The sequence below is a fragment of the Ammospiza nelsoni genome, chromosome 23, assembly GCF_027579445.1.
Source record: "Ammospiza nelsoni isolate bAmmNel1 chromosome 23, bAmmNel1.pri, whole genome shotgun sequence".
Lineage (NCBI taxonomy): Eukaryota > Metazoa > Chordata > Aves > Passeriformes > Passerellidae > Ammospiza > Ammospiza nelsoni.
The window spans coordinates 731,777-745,957 of NC_080655.1; the positions used below are offsets into that span (position 1 = coordinate 731,777).

General features: G+C 52.8%; 3 protein-coding genes across 3 annotated transcripts; 1 reads left to right on the forward strand and 2 right to left on the reverse strand.

The window, feature by feature from the left end:
• The first annotated feature begins 4,653 nt into the window (after nt 1-4,653).
• Nucleotides 4,654-6,812, forward strand: ADORA3 (adenosine A3 receptor). The gene is made up of 2 exons (XM_059488020.1): nt 4,654-5,003; nt 5,831-6,812. Exons 1-2 carry the CDS (start codon nt 4,654-4,656, stop codon nt 6,423-6,425), a joined length of 945 nt encoding a protein of 314 aa, XP_059344003.1. The 3' UTR covers nt 6,426-6,812.
• A 579-nt stretch (nt 6,813-7,391) lies between these two features.
• Nucleotides 7,392-10,336, reverse strand: LOC132083457 (transmembrane protein C1orf162 homolog). Its single transcript, XM_059488144.1, has 6 exons — nt 10,217-10,336; nt 9,459-9,521; nt 9,070-9,169; nt 8,675-8,763; nt 8,197-8,276; nt 7,392-7,769 (listed from the first exon to the last, which is right to left on the reverse strand). The coding sequence occupies exons 2-6, from the start codon at nt 9,487-9,489 to the stop codon at nt 7,710-7,712; spliced, it is 360 nt and encodes a 119-aa protein (XP_059344127.1). The 5' UTR covers nt 9,490-9,521; nt 10,217-10,336; the 3' UTR covers nt 7,392-7,709.
• Nucleotides 10,337-11,228: 892 nt separating this feature from the next.
• ATP5PB (ATP synthase peripheral stalk-membrane subunit b) lies at nt 11,229-14,112 on the reverse strand. The gene is made up of 7 exons (XM_059487946.1): nt 13,966-14,112; nt 13,822-13,864; nt 13,235-13,380; nt 12,591-12,754; nt 11,989-12,114; nt 11,698-11,877; nt 11,229-11,385 (listed from the first exon to the last, which is right to left on the reverse strand). Exons 1-7 carry the CDS (start codon nt 13,991-13,993, stop codon nt 11,305-11,307), a joined length of 768 nt encoding a protein of 255 aa, XP_059343929.1. The 5' UTR covers nt 13,994-14,112; the 3' UTR covers nt 11,229-11,304.
• Between the last annotated feature and the right edge of the window lie 69 nt (nt 14,113-14,181).

Sequence of the window (14,181 nt, forward strand, 5' to 3'; positions counted from 1 at the left end):
TTCATAAATAAATTACAACAGATATTCATAGAATCATAGAATATCCTGAGCTGGGAGGGACCCACAGGGATCACCAATCCAGCTCCTGGCCCTGCACAGGATGACCCAAAATGTGAGGAAATACCTTGGAAACAGGAACTACCTATTCATTTAGCCTGGGACATTTGTGGCCTGAGATGCCACTAAACACTCGAAATTCAGAGTAACTCAGTGGCCCTGTACGAAGCACATATATTAACTGTAGGTGACAGAGCTGATTCCTGGCAGCGTCCAGTCAAGCCTTGCTGGAGACAAACTGCTTTGGAGAAGCTGCTAAGTGGGTCTTAGAGCCCCTGGGACAGGCAGGGCAGTGGCAGTGGGTGCTGCCTGTGCCAGGTGAGCTGTGCCCTCCTGAGGATGCTCATCGGTGAGATAATGGCCTTCCCTCCCTTTCTCTTCAGAGCAAGGCTGCCTTTGCAGTGCTGTGCAGTTTAGCACTTTCCTGGTGCTCAGAAATGAGAGCTGGGAGGGGAGCTCAGGGCCTGGCGTTGCTGTTTCACCCCGTCCTGCCTCCCCCAGCCCTGCTGCGCTGAGATGCAAAATTATCAGCGGAAGAGTTTATAAAATGTCAAAACAGTTTCTCTGCTGTCAGCCAGACAATTTGTGCAAATGGAGCCTCTCTAAAGAGCCTCCTGCCAGCTCCGAGCTCCCTTTCATCTCCCAGGATTTATTGTATGCCATTCCCATGGACTTGTAAACCAGTCTGTGAGGGAGAGTGAGGATGGAAAGGTGTGTGCTGTGCAGGGGGTCCTGGATCTGCTGTCCTTGGCAGGGCTGGGCAGGGGCTGTGGGACACAAAGCCAGGTGATTTCCTCCCCTCACACACAGGAGGTGGCTCTGCACGGCTCTGCACGGCTCTGCACGGCTCTGCACGGCTCTGCACGGCTCTGCATGGCTCTGCACGGCTCTGCATGGCTCTGCACGGCTCTGCACGGCTCTGCACGGCTCTGCACGGCTCTGCATGGCTCTGCACGGCTCTGCACGGCTCTGCACGGCTCTGCATGGCTCTGCACGGCTCTGCATGGCTCTGCACGGCTCTGCACGGCTCTGCACGGCTCTGCACAGCTCTGCACAGCCCTGAATGGCTCTGCACAGCCCTGCATGGCTCTGCACGGCTCTGCATGGCTCTGCACGGCTCTCTGATGGCTCTGCACGGCTCAGCCCCAGGCTGGGAGGGCAGCTCTGGGAATGGAACATTCCAGGCAGTCCCCAGTGACCCAGGGCTGCCCCCTGTCCTGGGAAGGAAGGGCAGGATAACCCTGGCACGCTGCTGCTCCCTAGGCTGGCACGGATCTGCCTGTGCACAGAGGGGCTGGCACTAAACAGGGCCCTGTGCCAGCCCAGCCCACAGCCACACCCCAAGAGAACCCTAAAAACTCCATTACAGCACAGTTAGCTTTAAAACACACCACAGTTTAACCAGTCCAAGCCCCTGCCCTGCACCCCTGCCCTGTTTGCAGCTGGAGCTCCAGGGCAGCCATGGGGCGCAGGGGGGCATCCCTCCCAGCAAAGGCACTGGGCTGCACTGGCTTGGCAGCCCCAGCTCCTCTCACAGGGACTCAGCAGGAGCAGCAAACTCAGCTCCTCCAGCTCTGGGGCTTTGGGACCAAATCCTGCAGAGAACCCGAGCCCAGCACGGCTCACACTCAGGGAATGGGATGTGGAAGGGAAGAGCTTTCCAGATCTGATTCTCCTCTGACAATTTGCTCTTGACAGCAGCTGAAATCATCTTTGGAACCAGCCCTGCGTTCTAAGGACCGTGAACTCTGCCTTTCAGCACAGCTCTGTGTGCCAGAGGAAGGGTTCCTTCAGGTTTGTGCATCTGTGAGAAAAACCAGCAGCGGTTTTCCAACACCACTGTGCCCCCATTGGAGAGACGGGGGGAAAAATCCCAAACGGGGAATTTCAGAGGGAAACCCAAACTGTTCTGCTCCTGTCCAGCCCTTCCCAAGTTTGTGTAGACCAGATTAACCCTCCTTGTACCATGATGGGGAAACTGAGGCACAGTGACAGGACGCTGTCCCCCATGCCAGGCTCCAGCCTCTCGTTCTGTTCATGATCCAGCAGCCCACAGCCACCCAGCTGGGACTCTGCCCCACACTCACATCCTCCCTCTGCCTCCCGGGGCTCTCACCCTGGAGAGGCTGCCCTGTGCTCCCCCCAGCGCCCCAAACCCCCCCAGAACAAAGGCAGATGTGGCTGTTGTTGACTCACAGGATAAGATCATTGTTGTGGGACATTTTTTTTTCCCTGTGTCACTTAGACATGATTTTTTTCCTAGCGAATTTGTTCTCCTCCCCTCCACCCCCGGAGTGCAAAGGGAATCTGTGCTCAAAGCCGCAGCTGAGGTTGCAGAGACCTTCCCTTCCTGATCCTTATCTCACCAGGATGTAGGAGGATCCCTCGGGAGGAGCTGGAAGCCTTTCGCTGGAGCCATCCAAGAACCGAGCTCAGCCTTTAAATGGCAAAACCATCGAGTGCTGAGGATCTGAGAGCTTTAACCCCATCTCAGGGTGACATCCCCGGCACTCTCCCAATCCCAACCTGCCCGGCACGGAGCCACCTCAATGGATAACAAAAACACCCCTTGGAGCCCCGACCTTGGAACCCCAACCTGGGAATCCCAGCCTTGGAGCCCTGACCTTGGAACCCCAACCCTGGAGCCCCAACCTTGGAACCCCAACCCTGGAGCCCCAATCTTGGAACCCCAACCTTGGAACTCCAACCTTGGAACCCCAACTTTGGAGCCCCAACCTTGGAACCCCAACCTGGGAATCCCAACCTTGGAACTCCAACCTTGGAGCCCCAGCCTTGGAGCCCCAACCTTGGAGCCCCAACCTGGGAATCCCAACCTTGGAACTCCAACCTTGGAACCCCAGCCTTGGAGCCCCGACCTTGGAGCCCCGACCTGGGAATCCCAACCTTGGAACTCCAACCTTGGAGCCCCAGCCTTGGAGCCCCAGCCTTGGAGCCCCAACCTGGGAATCCCAACCTTGGAACTCCAGCCTTGGAGCCCCAGCCTTGGAGCCCCGACCTTGGAGCCCCAGTCTTGGAACTCCAACTTTGGAGCCGCGACCTTGGAGCCCCGACCTGCCCCAAACCTCTGCCTGCTGCCCCAGGGCACAGGGAGAGCCCTGCCCGTGCCGGGACAGCAGAGGGCACGGCTCATCCTCCTGCGGGGACACAGGAGTCACCGCAGCCGGGCTCTGTCAGGGTTAGCACAGGAAACAGATGCTGCCTGCTGAGGAAGCACCTGAGGAGCATCAGAGCGTCTTGTGCCCGCCCCGGCAGGAACCTGCAGGGAACCGGGGGTGCTGGCTGGAACCCCCGATCCGGCCCCAGCTGGGCTCGGTGGCATCGCCCTCGCGCACAGTGTCCCCAAGGAAAAGCACCTGCCTTGGAGGGAAGGGCACGGGCAGAGGCAGAGCTGTTAAATCCGAGCTGCAGGAGCAGATCCGTGAGCCCCTGGGCAGGGGCTGCTCCATCCTCTGGCTCCAGCTCCGGCTGCCCTGTCCAGCCAGGCCAGGGAGGAGCCTCTGCTCCAGCACCCGCCCTCTGCCTCAGCAACTTGCCTTTCTTTCTCGTTTTCCTGCTCTCATTTGATTGGGAATTAATTTTTTCCCGGGTCAAGTCTGTTTTCCCCATGTTGGTAGCAGCAGAGTGACTTCTCCTGGTCCTTACCTTCATCCTTTGGTTTTCAAATGCAGCCCCTTCACCACCCCGCAGCTGAGCTGCCTCAGTGTGACAGTGAGGGACAGATTCACTGCACTGATAAGTGCCCGAGCTTCCTCAGCGTGACTGACAGTGAGGGACAGATTCATTGCACCCCCCGAGCTGCCTCAGAGTGACAGTGAGGGACAGTCACTGCATCCCCGAGCTGTCTCAGACTGACAGTGAGGGACAGTCACTGCATCCCCGAGCTGTCTCAGAGTGACTGACAGTGAGGGACAGTCACTGCATCCCCGAGCTGTCTCAGAGTGACTGACAGTGAGGGACAGTCACTGCACCCCCGAGCTGCCTCAGAGTGACAGTGAGGGACAGTCACTGCACCCCCGAGCTGCCTCAGAGTGACAGTGAGGGACAGTCACTGCATCCCCGAGCTGCCTCAGACTGACAGTGAGGGACAGTCACTGCATCCCCGAGCTGTCTCAGAGTGACAGTGAGGGACAGTCACTGCACTGATAAGTGCCCGAGCAGCGTGACAGTGACAGCGAGACGAAGCTGCACTGATAAGCGGCCTCTTTGCAGCCAACTGCTGTTGCCACTTTTGCACCTCCAAAGGGGCTTGAAAGAGGAACCTGCGGAACGATTTCTTTATAAGTTGCTGGTAAGGACTGTGGGAGGACAGTTCTCCCTTCCACACGTCTTCCCAAGGCACCGTGCTGGCTCGAGGCTGCTGGAGGGATGCAGTGAGCTCCAGAGGGGTCTGCAGAGAGGGGAACAGCTCCTGGTGCTGAGATAGCAGCAGATATCTGATTTGCTGCCCGAGTGCTGAGGTCATGAGATAGCACAGAGGTGTGGGTGTCTGTCAGAGCCCCGGAACAGGCGAGCACAGCCCGAGGATCCCAGCGTGGCCGTCGATGCTGTCACGTTGCTGCAGCTGCAGAGCCCGGGATGCCCAACAGCAGCCTGGCCCTGAGCAGCCTGGACGGGATCTACATCGGCACCGAGTGCCTGCTGGCCCTGTGTGCCACGCTGGGCAACGCCCTGGTGATCTGGGCAGTGCGGCTGAACGCGGCTTTCCACAACACCACGCTCTATTTCATCGCCTCCCTGGCGCTGGCCGACGCTGCCATGGGGCTGCTGGTGATGCCCCTGGCCATCGTGGTGAGCCTGGGCACGGCCATGCCCACCTACGGCTGCCTCTTCGTGTGCTGCCTGATGCTGGTGTTCAGCAACGCCTCCATCCTGTCCCTGCTGGCCATCGCCATCGACAGGTACCTGCGCGTCAAGCTGCCCACCAGGTGAGGCTGCCCCACCCTGGATCCTCTGCCCTCCTCCCCAGCCTCCCATTACCGTGAAATGGATGCTTGTGCCTCAGAGCCCACCTGGGATGGGCTTTCCAGAGAGCTGGGGGTGCTCAAGGAGCAGTTTCTCATGAGCTGGATAACCATCTCAGCTCTGTTATCCCCGATCAGAGTGCGGTCACAGGATGCATCTGTGGGCAGAGTGTTATATTTTCAGCACTTTTGGTAATCGCACAGGATGCTGAGTGTGTTATAGGGTTTTTTTAGGCTTCTGAGGCTTATCTTTTAAATAAAATTCCTTTTAGTATTTGCTGAAAATACAAAAGTGGTAACAAACATTAACAGTTAACTCAGCGTTAATTGGTCTCACTCACTGTTTACATTTAAATGAAAAGTACACAAGCTAGAACAGCAAAGCATAACCTCAAGCACCCAAGAAGTCATGTTTTATAATGGGAAAGGACCTGTGGAGCTGTAGAATTAATTTTCCCTACAAATGGCATAAGCCAAATAAAAAGAGGAAGGTACACCCAAGGAAGCCAAGAAATGAGATAGGACTTCCAAGCGCAGCAAAGCAATATCCTGGCAAGAGGAGAACTAGGATCATAATGAAACAAGAAATAAAATAGGTTAAACATCCAATTTTAAACAAGGGAACTTAAGTACAGTTCCTGCTGATGCTGCAAAGTCACTGCTTCAAATGAGGAGGTGGGGCTTGCGTCAAGATAAAATTTGGGTTCCTGCAGTACCTGAACAGGTGAGTTCATCCTTGACTACCTTGAAATGCTTCTCTTTAACATGGCCTGGGATTTCTTCCCCTACAGATATAAAACAATCACCACAGAGAGGAGAGTTTGGTGGGCCCTGGGGCTGTGCTGGTGCCTGTCCCTGCTGGGAGGGCTGGTCCCCATGTTTGGCTGGAACAAGGCAGGCCCCAGGAGCTCCAGCTTCCTCCGCTGCAGGTTCATCTCCGTGATGAGGATGGATTACATGGTGTATTTCTGCTTCTTCCTGTGGACCCTCGTGCCCCTGCTCATCATGTGTGCTCTGTATGCCGAGATCTTCTACATCATCCGCACCAAGCTCAGCCAAGGAGTCAGAGGGGCTGGGGCTTTCTATGGCCACGAGTTCAGGACAGCCAAGTCTCTTGCCCTTGTCCTCCTCCTGTTTGCAATCTCCTGGCTGCCTCTGTGCACTATAAACTGTGTTTTCTATTTTCACCCTGACTCTCAGATCCCCCCATATTTGATTTACTTGGTGATCCTCTTATCCCATGCCAACTCAGTCATGAACCCCATTGTCTATGCCTACAAGATAAAGAAATTCAGAACCACATACCTTTTCGTTTTAAGGACCTACATCCTGTGCAAAAAACCAGAGCCAGCTCTTGCAGAGCAAACAACAGACCCAGAGTCATAAACAGAGGCTGAAGCAGCCATTGAGCACCAGAGCATTGATAAAGCACCTGGCTTTGCCAAGAAACTCCTGGGAAATGCAGCAACCGGTGGGTCTGAGGCTGCTCTAAAGCTCCACGTGAATATATGCCTCTATGTAATATAATTTCTAAACACAGAAGATGGAAACTTTTTCTGATTGGGGGTTTTGGGTTTTTTTAACACAAGGATTGGATGAGTTGATTGAAAGATAGGATGTGTTCTTTGCTGTTCATAATCCAGCAGCTCACAAGCTCACTGACCATTCTTGTCTGTCCATTCAGACTAAACTTGAGTCCGACCAGCTTGTGCTTCAGCCAGTGTTGTCATGTTTTCATGAGTAATAATAAACAGTAGATGGATTTTATATTAATTCTGCCTGCTGAGTCCTCCCATGACCAAAAAAACCTGCTCAGTTCCAGTCGATGTCCTGCCTGGGATGGCTCAGAAGTGGCAGCAATAGTTACACCACAGCTGGCACTGCCCACGGTTAGGGAACGTGCGTCAGACTGAAAAGAGGTTGTTAAAGGCCAGGCTCTTTTCTTTCTCCATCTTCAAATAAAGGACCAGGAGCCCTGCTGGGTGTGCGGAGCTGGAGCAGCGCAGGGCACCCGGCAGCCCCAGCCCAGGCTGCTGCTGCCATCAGGTGGCACCTCCAGCCCTGCTCGGACGCTGCCAGCCCAGGAACGTCATCCCCGCCCATGCACAGGGAACGATTTTCACACCGCACTTAGAACTCCGTGGGGAAAACACCTGCATGAACATTCCCGGGGATTTTGGTTGTCACTCTCTGATTGTGCATTCCCTTCATGGGAGCCAACCAGGAAGCACAGATTTGCATCCAAACGTTTCATGATCGTCACTTCAATAACAGAAAATAACTAAGCAGAACACTTGGCAATCAAAAAAAAAAAAAAAAAACAGAAAATGTTGGAGTTGGTGACAGAAAAGGGAAACACGAGGGCACAGATATGGATAGATGCAGAGAAACATTTTCATTTCTCACGTCTCTCTGGTGGTTCTCACAAACGGAAACTTTACAAGGCAGGGAGATTTCTACAGACGAGGAAATCCTGTATCGAAACTCTCCATTTGCCCGCAGCCGTTGGCAGCCAGTTTGAACAGGAGACAATTTCCTGTTGTAACTACAAAAAGAGCTGTGTTACAGAGGGCATGGGGGCATTCCCAGGGCATTCCCTCGGTGTAACACCCTCGTGGCTTTTGATGTCCAGAAAGTGGGATCGTTTTTATTCCATTTGGAGCTTCCTCATCACACAGGCAGTGGTGTCCTGCCCCGCTGGAAGACCAGAGTGCTGTAGGTCACTTCACTCTGGGGATGTGAGAGAAGCCACAGACGTTAGAGGATGCATGAACACTGCATGTCAGCAGGGATTTCCCACTTGTGACTTGTCCTCAACACCACATCCCATTAGCAGCCTGTCGTGCATGGGAAATTGCTAAATGCTGGTTCATCCCACAGGCCAGTAGGCTCAGGGTAAAGTCTCCTTTAGGGGCTTCCAAAAAATTCATATCACAGAGGAAAACTGCAGACATGCTCCCCCTTTAAAAAGATTTCTCCTAAGCTGCCTCATCAGTGGTTGAGCCCCAGAACCCCTGAAGTTGTCAATAGAACTGCTGAATAACAGTTGAGTCTCAAACATGACTTTTCTCCCTCCCATCCCAAATTAATATTTACCACACTATCAAGAATGTGAAATATCTGCAAGAAGCATTAAAATGACAGTTGTGACATTTACCTGGGTGTTCCTAACAGATTCTTCAGCTGCCATCTGGGAGAAAGTTTCCTCTTGTAAATTTTGGTGGCATCTTTTAGACCCTAGGAAGGAAAGGGATCCCAGTCTCAGGTGTTTGCAAGGGAGGCTGCAGAGGGTGACAGACAGGTGATGTGTAACATCTGGCACACACCTGCACAGCAAAGTGGCACTTTGGGCTGCCCAGTCCCTGCCCACCTGCTGGAAGTGGCCAGGATGAATTCAGTGCAGCCAGGATTAGGATGAGAAAAGCCCACAGCCAACAGAAACCCCCAGAACTCATCAGTGGCAAAGTGAATTCTTTCCTGAAAACACCACTGGGACAATTCACGAGGAGTTACTGCCAGAGGTGAGCTGTTCACCAACACACAATCATTCAAGGCAGACATTATTTGAGCCACTTTCCAAGTAACTTCTGCAGCCACCATCTGTCTGCTGCTATGCCCTCGAGTGTGTCACTCACTTTTCCTGACGAGGAAGATGATTGCAAAAACCAGGACAGTCAGGAGGATGCCAGAGATGAAGGCCAGTGACATGTACAGTATTTCATAGCTGTTGGTACACAGGACATCGTGTCAGAATCCTCAGTTTCAGCAGAGGGATTGAAGCACCAGCAGTGCTCAAATTCACCAGACTTTATGGAGTGTAACATTTATCCCCAGCCCCATGAGACTAACGTGTGTGTCTGCACTGAGTATCTCTAGGAACACCCATCCAGTGCACAGAGCAGGCAATTCTAACCAAACTTAACCCCCCAAGATGTTAAACATGTGATATACAACCCTTCCCTTGCAGCAGGAGTCTGCGGTCTCAGGGAACTCTGGGTTTGAAATCAGGAAATAAAGGTGCAGTATTTACTTATTAATCCCACATCTGACTTCTGCAGCTCTGAAATCATCTGTAGGGGTGTGGGCAGTGGTGGGGACAGGGACAGTAGGGCAAATGGGTCCTGGTACAACTGCAATAGAAAAAAAAAAATCACAAGCTTGTTTTAGAATGTTTTAGAATTTCTCCAGCAGTACTACAAGCAACTAGAAGCACACGGGGGGCTGTGTCTGTGCAGTCTGTCTGAAAGTGGAACCAGCAGACAGGAAAATTCTGCTGCTCAGACGGTGACTGTGGCAGGCAGCCCCTGGCAGCCGTGCAGCTCTTCCCCAAACACCCCCAGGGGCTGAGCCCCCCCAGAGCAGGACACCACCTCAGTCAGCAACACTGCAGCTAAGGAAATTCCTTAAAATATAAAATACCTGAATCTTCTTTTGAGGACCAGCCTCCCATTTTCTCAGAGCATTAACTGACAGGAAGAGAAGCTGAAAGAAAGGCTGAGAGTTGTATTTATATACACATACAAATAAGCAAAACAAACTTGTTATCCTCTTCTAACTCAAAAGACTTGACTTAGTTTCTATCCATTTCTTGGAAATCTTGTAGAAGTGGCACAAAGCCACTCAAACCTGGCAGTTCCTCAGCACCAGCCCCTGTGTCTTGTTCCTGTACACAGAGTTCACTGCTGCCTGCCGGGCACAGCGCCTTCTCCACCCAGAAAATGGAGGATATTTAATAACTAAAAAGCACCTACAGAATTATTTTTGCAGCAGTTAAAACCCTATGAACATTTTCATGATCAGAAGCGGCTTTGAAAAGTTCCTCCCTTGATGTTTTTTAAGTTAAATTGACTTTTCCCACCAGAACAGGAACAGTAACTTTCTCCAATTTGTGTGTGGAATCTTAGAGATAGGGATTCTAAAAGATATTCCACTACAAAACCCCTGCACTGGCATTTCTCACCACATGCTTTGCAAACTGTGGATCGTGAACAATGTGAAAATATTCCAACAACATGAAAACAAACACCCCGTTCTCTGCTGCTGCCACTTTTCCTCCTGCATCCCATTGTTGCCACATTCCAGAGGAGTCAAGCCATGAAACCTCCCAGTTTCCCACACCAAACCTCACAGAGTGTACAAGAATAAAAGAAACAAGAAATGATACGGCTCCATCTTACCTCCCACCATGGAAGTGCTGCTGGAAAACTCCCCAAGTGTCAGCACACCACTCTAACCACTTGCTGTGTGAGAAGAATCTGTCACACGAGCTAAAAGCTCAAATGTCAATCAGATGTGGGCTTACACAATTGTGGAAGTTAAGCAACTTCACTTTTTTATTTAAATTGACAAATAACAGGAAACCATGAAAGACACCTGCATTCTCTGGAACTGTTAGTCTAAAAAAGGAAGGCAGCTTCAGCTTAGGTTGGGCTGAAGTCAGGTTCTTGCCTCTAAAGAACACCATTTTGGTGAACTGCGGTACTGGAAATGTAGGAAAACTGTTTCTTAACCTCACAGAGAAATGTGATTGCAGGCGGCCCCAGTCTGCCCACTTGGGTTTGTGGACTCCATAAATCACAGCACACACACCAGGAGTTTATTTGTGTGGGTGCTTTGCTGGGATTTTTGAGTTTTAACAAATTCCTTCAAGGAAAAGCTTCCCATAAAATGAACAGAACGATGGAAGTCCAGAAAAACCCTTTTGGAATAAATGTGCCCATGTCCCATTTCAGACTGAGTGCACACACACGGCCAGCTGAGGGCGTTTTTCAGGCGCCTTTGACACATTTCCTGCCCCATCTCTTTTCCCAGAACCCAGACTTTCAATACATCACAAGGCTTTATGGTGAAAGGGAGTTTCCAGCTCCTCTGGAGAACAAGAACGTTCACCCAGAGCCCCTCCCAGCCCAGAGCAAGGTGAATGGGAGCACAAACCCTCCTGACTTTAGAACGTGTGTACAAGACAGCAGGTATCTGGGGCTGCTATCACCCAGAATTCTAACACGGGAATCAGATTCAGCAGCAGAATTTTTCTCTGTATCTGTGGAAGCGTTCCTGACCAAACAGGAATCCAACAGGATCTCACACACTGTGGTTCCAACTCATCCCCCACCACAAACCAGCTGTAGTGGCTGCTGTGACCATCCAGTGACTTCAAACAGACAGGCAGGCACTGAAAAGACAGCAGAGGAGGTTTTTTGTCTGTTTAATGGTATTTTAGAGTCATACACTATCCAAGAGGAGGTACTGGGACATGTCAGTGGGCTCAGACTGCTCGCACAGTTGCTTGGGCACTCTTGGACAGCACCTTCAGGTCCAGGATGCACTTGGCAATGCTTTCCTTCTGCTGCAAGAGACAGGAAACAGCCTTCAGGGACATTTCAACAAGAAAATAAACATTTTAGTGCATTTTAGATAAACCTTTTTAGACCTCTAAGTTACTGATCAAGAGGGACGCAATTATAGCTCATGAAGTGAGAGATTCACATCCACTAAAGCACAGATTCCTGGAATCCCAGAAGGTTTGAGTTGGAAGTGAGTCAAAGCTCATCCAGTCCCACCCCTGGCCAAGGTCACCCACCACCTCACGAGCCAGGATCCCTGAACAGCAAACCTTTGTGCAGGCTAAAATGTAAAGCAGGTAAACCCCAGCAAGTACCTGCTGAGGTGTGATGCTCTGAACAACGCTCTTCTCCACCCACTGGATCATGTGGTCCTGCTCCTTCTGCCGCTTCAGGTTCTGCAGGGCCACCTGGTAGTCCAGCCTCTTCTTCACCTCGTTGTACACGGTCAGCAGGCGCTCCCGGTAGTTGGCTTCCAGCAGCATTGCGATGTTGTTCTGCAACACAGCGGCACACGGGGGCTGGAGGCTGGCACAGAGCGTGGCGTGTGTGCAGGGGTGCCAGGGGCCCAGCAGGGCAGGCAGCCCTGGCACTGCAGCAGCGCTCACCCGTTTGGCATCGAAGAGGTAACTGCGGCCCTCGGCCCTCCACTGCTCCTTCTTCTCCTCCTCGATGGCCGTCTGCAGCGCCTGGATGGTGTCGTTCTTCATGGCCAGAGCTGAGGCCATCTTCTCCTGCAGGAAAGAAAGAGAGGACTCCACGCTTTAGAGGCAAGGAAAACCAGTGCTCTGCAGTTAATGCTGCACTGAGCTGTGAGAACCTGTGTGCCAACTGCCCTGGGCCAGGGCTGAGGTTATGCCAACAGAGCAGAACGAGGGCTCACAAACAGTCATGGAATCCCAGACTGGTTTGGGTTGGAAGGGGCTTAAATCCCATCCAGTGCCAGCCCTGCCATGGCAGGGACACCTCCTACTGTCCCAGGCTGCTCCAAGCCCTGTCCAGCCTGGCTTTGGGCACTGCCAGGGATGCAGGGGCAGCCACAGCTGCTCTGGGCACCCCGTGCCAGGGCCTGCCACCCTCCCAGGGAACAATTCCTGCCCAACATCCCATCCAGCCCTGCCCTCTGGCAGACTGATGCCATCTGTACTTTAACAAAACCCTTCCTTTGCAGACTAACAGCTGCCAAGTCAAACTGCAGTTTCTTCATTACCTCGTTAAGTTTGTCAGCAAAAGCTGCCACCTCAGGCCCAAACTTCTTGATGGCATACACGAGGACTGTGAGTATGCAGGCAGCTGCTGCTGTCTCATGGTTGACCACGTAGATCTCCTTGGAAAGGAAGTAGAGCAGGAGGCCAGTGCCCAACATGTAGGGCCCTACAGGAGAAATGAAGCAGCACTACTTGTATGAAGCACAACGAGCACCAATAAACTCAAATACCTAAGAAGCAGATACTTTAAAGGCTCACAAGGTCAGGAAGAAGTGTTCTATTTTACCAGGACAAAAAGCAGAGCCACAATTCCACCTAGCAAAGGTGCCACAAGAAATCTCAATAAAAGTGGGAGCAGCTTGCACCTGACGTGGGACCTGCTGCTTCTGCTCATTCAGAGAAACAGGAAGAATTTAAATTTTTTTAAGGACAATCAGGCAACTAAATCTTTCTATAAAATCAAGCTCATGGAATTCTTTCAGCCATTGGTGTCAAATTTAGAGCCAGGAGTTCTACAGTGACTTGTTATTCACAACCTGCACCTGCAAAATACTCATTTTGAGTAATATTTTACCTTTTCAGCAGCCAGAACTAGTGAACAGAACCACGTTAAACATAGCTAAAAATGGTAAAAGTCTATATTAACCTGTCACTCCTGTTTTAGGGTAGAGAAACTGGAAAAACTCCTCAGGAATCAAACCATGACGAACTTCTCCTCCCTTCTCAGGCAGAGGTGGCACAGGAGCCAAACTCTGCTGAGTTGTGTGCAGTGGTCTTGTGGTGTGCAACACCCTGTGAACAAGGAGAACATTCAATTATAATTCTCATTAAAGAAATAGACAGAAAGTCCCCCAGAGCACCCTTAGATGAGGCTCAAGCACAATTTCCAATGAAATAAGCAGTAACTGGTGAGGCCGGGCACAGGATGCCCCATCCCTGGCCGTGCCCAAGGTCAGGCTGGCCCTGCTCTGGTGGAAGGTGTCCCTGTCCATGCAGGCGGTGGAACTGGATGAGCTTTAAGGTCCTTTCCGCCCCAGACCCGTCCGTGATTCGAAGAAGGAGGCACTGCCTGGACACACCTCCCCCCCCAAGTGGGTGGGACTAGATAACCTCCACAGGCTCCTTCCAGCGTCCCTGCTCTACACTCCCGCAACACAATGAGAAAAACGCGAGACAAAACCCCACAATGACGCTGTTTGAGCCCAAATCCCGGCCGGTGCCCCCGGTACTCACCCCACGGCGACGGGCGGCGGCAGCGCCCTGAGGGCGGCGGGGGCTGAGGGGACAAGAGGGCAGAGAGCGCGTCAGGGCAGGGCTCGGCCGGCACCCCCCGCCCGCCACCCGCTCCCCCCGGGGGGCGGCACCGCCCGGGCTCACCGGCGCGCAGGACGAGGCGGGACAGCATGGCAGGGCACGGCGCGGGCTGTGAGGAGCGGCGGGGCAGGAGGAGCGGCGGCGCCGAGCTCGTCCCGGTCCTTGACCGCCGCCGCCGGGCGCTGAGATGGCGGCGCGGCTCTCGCGAGAGCGCGGGCGGGGCGGGCGCGGGGCGGGCGCTCTCGCGAGAGGAGGCGGCGGCGGGAGACACGTGGGGGC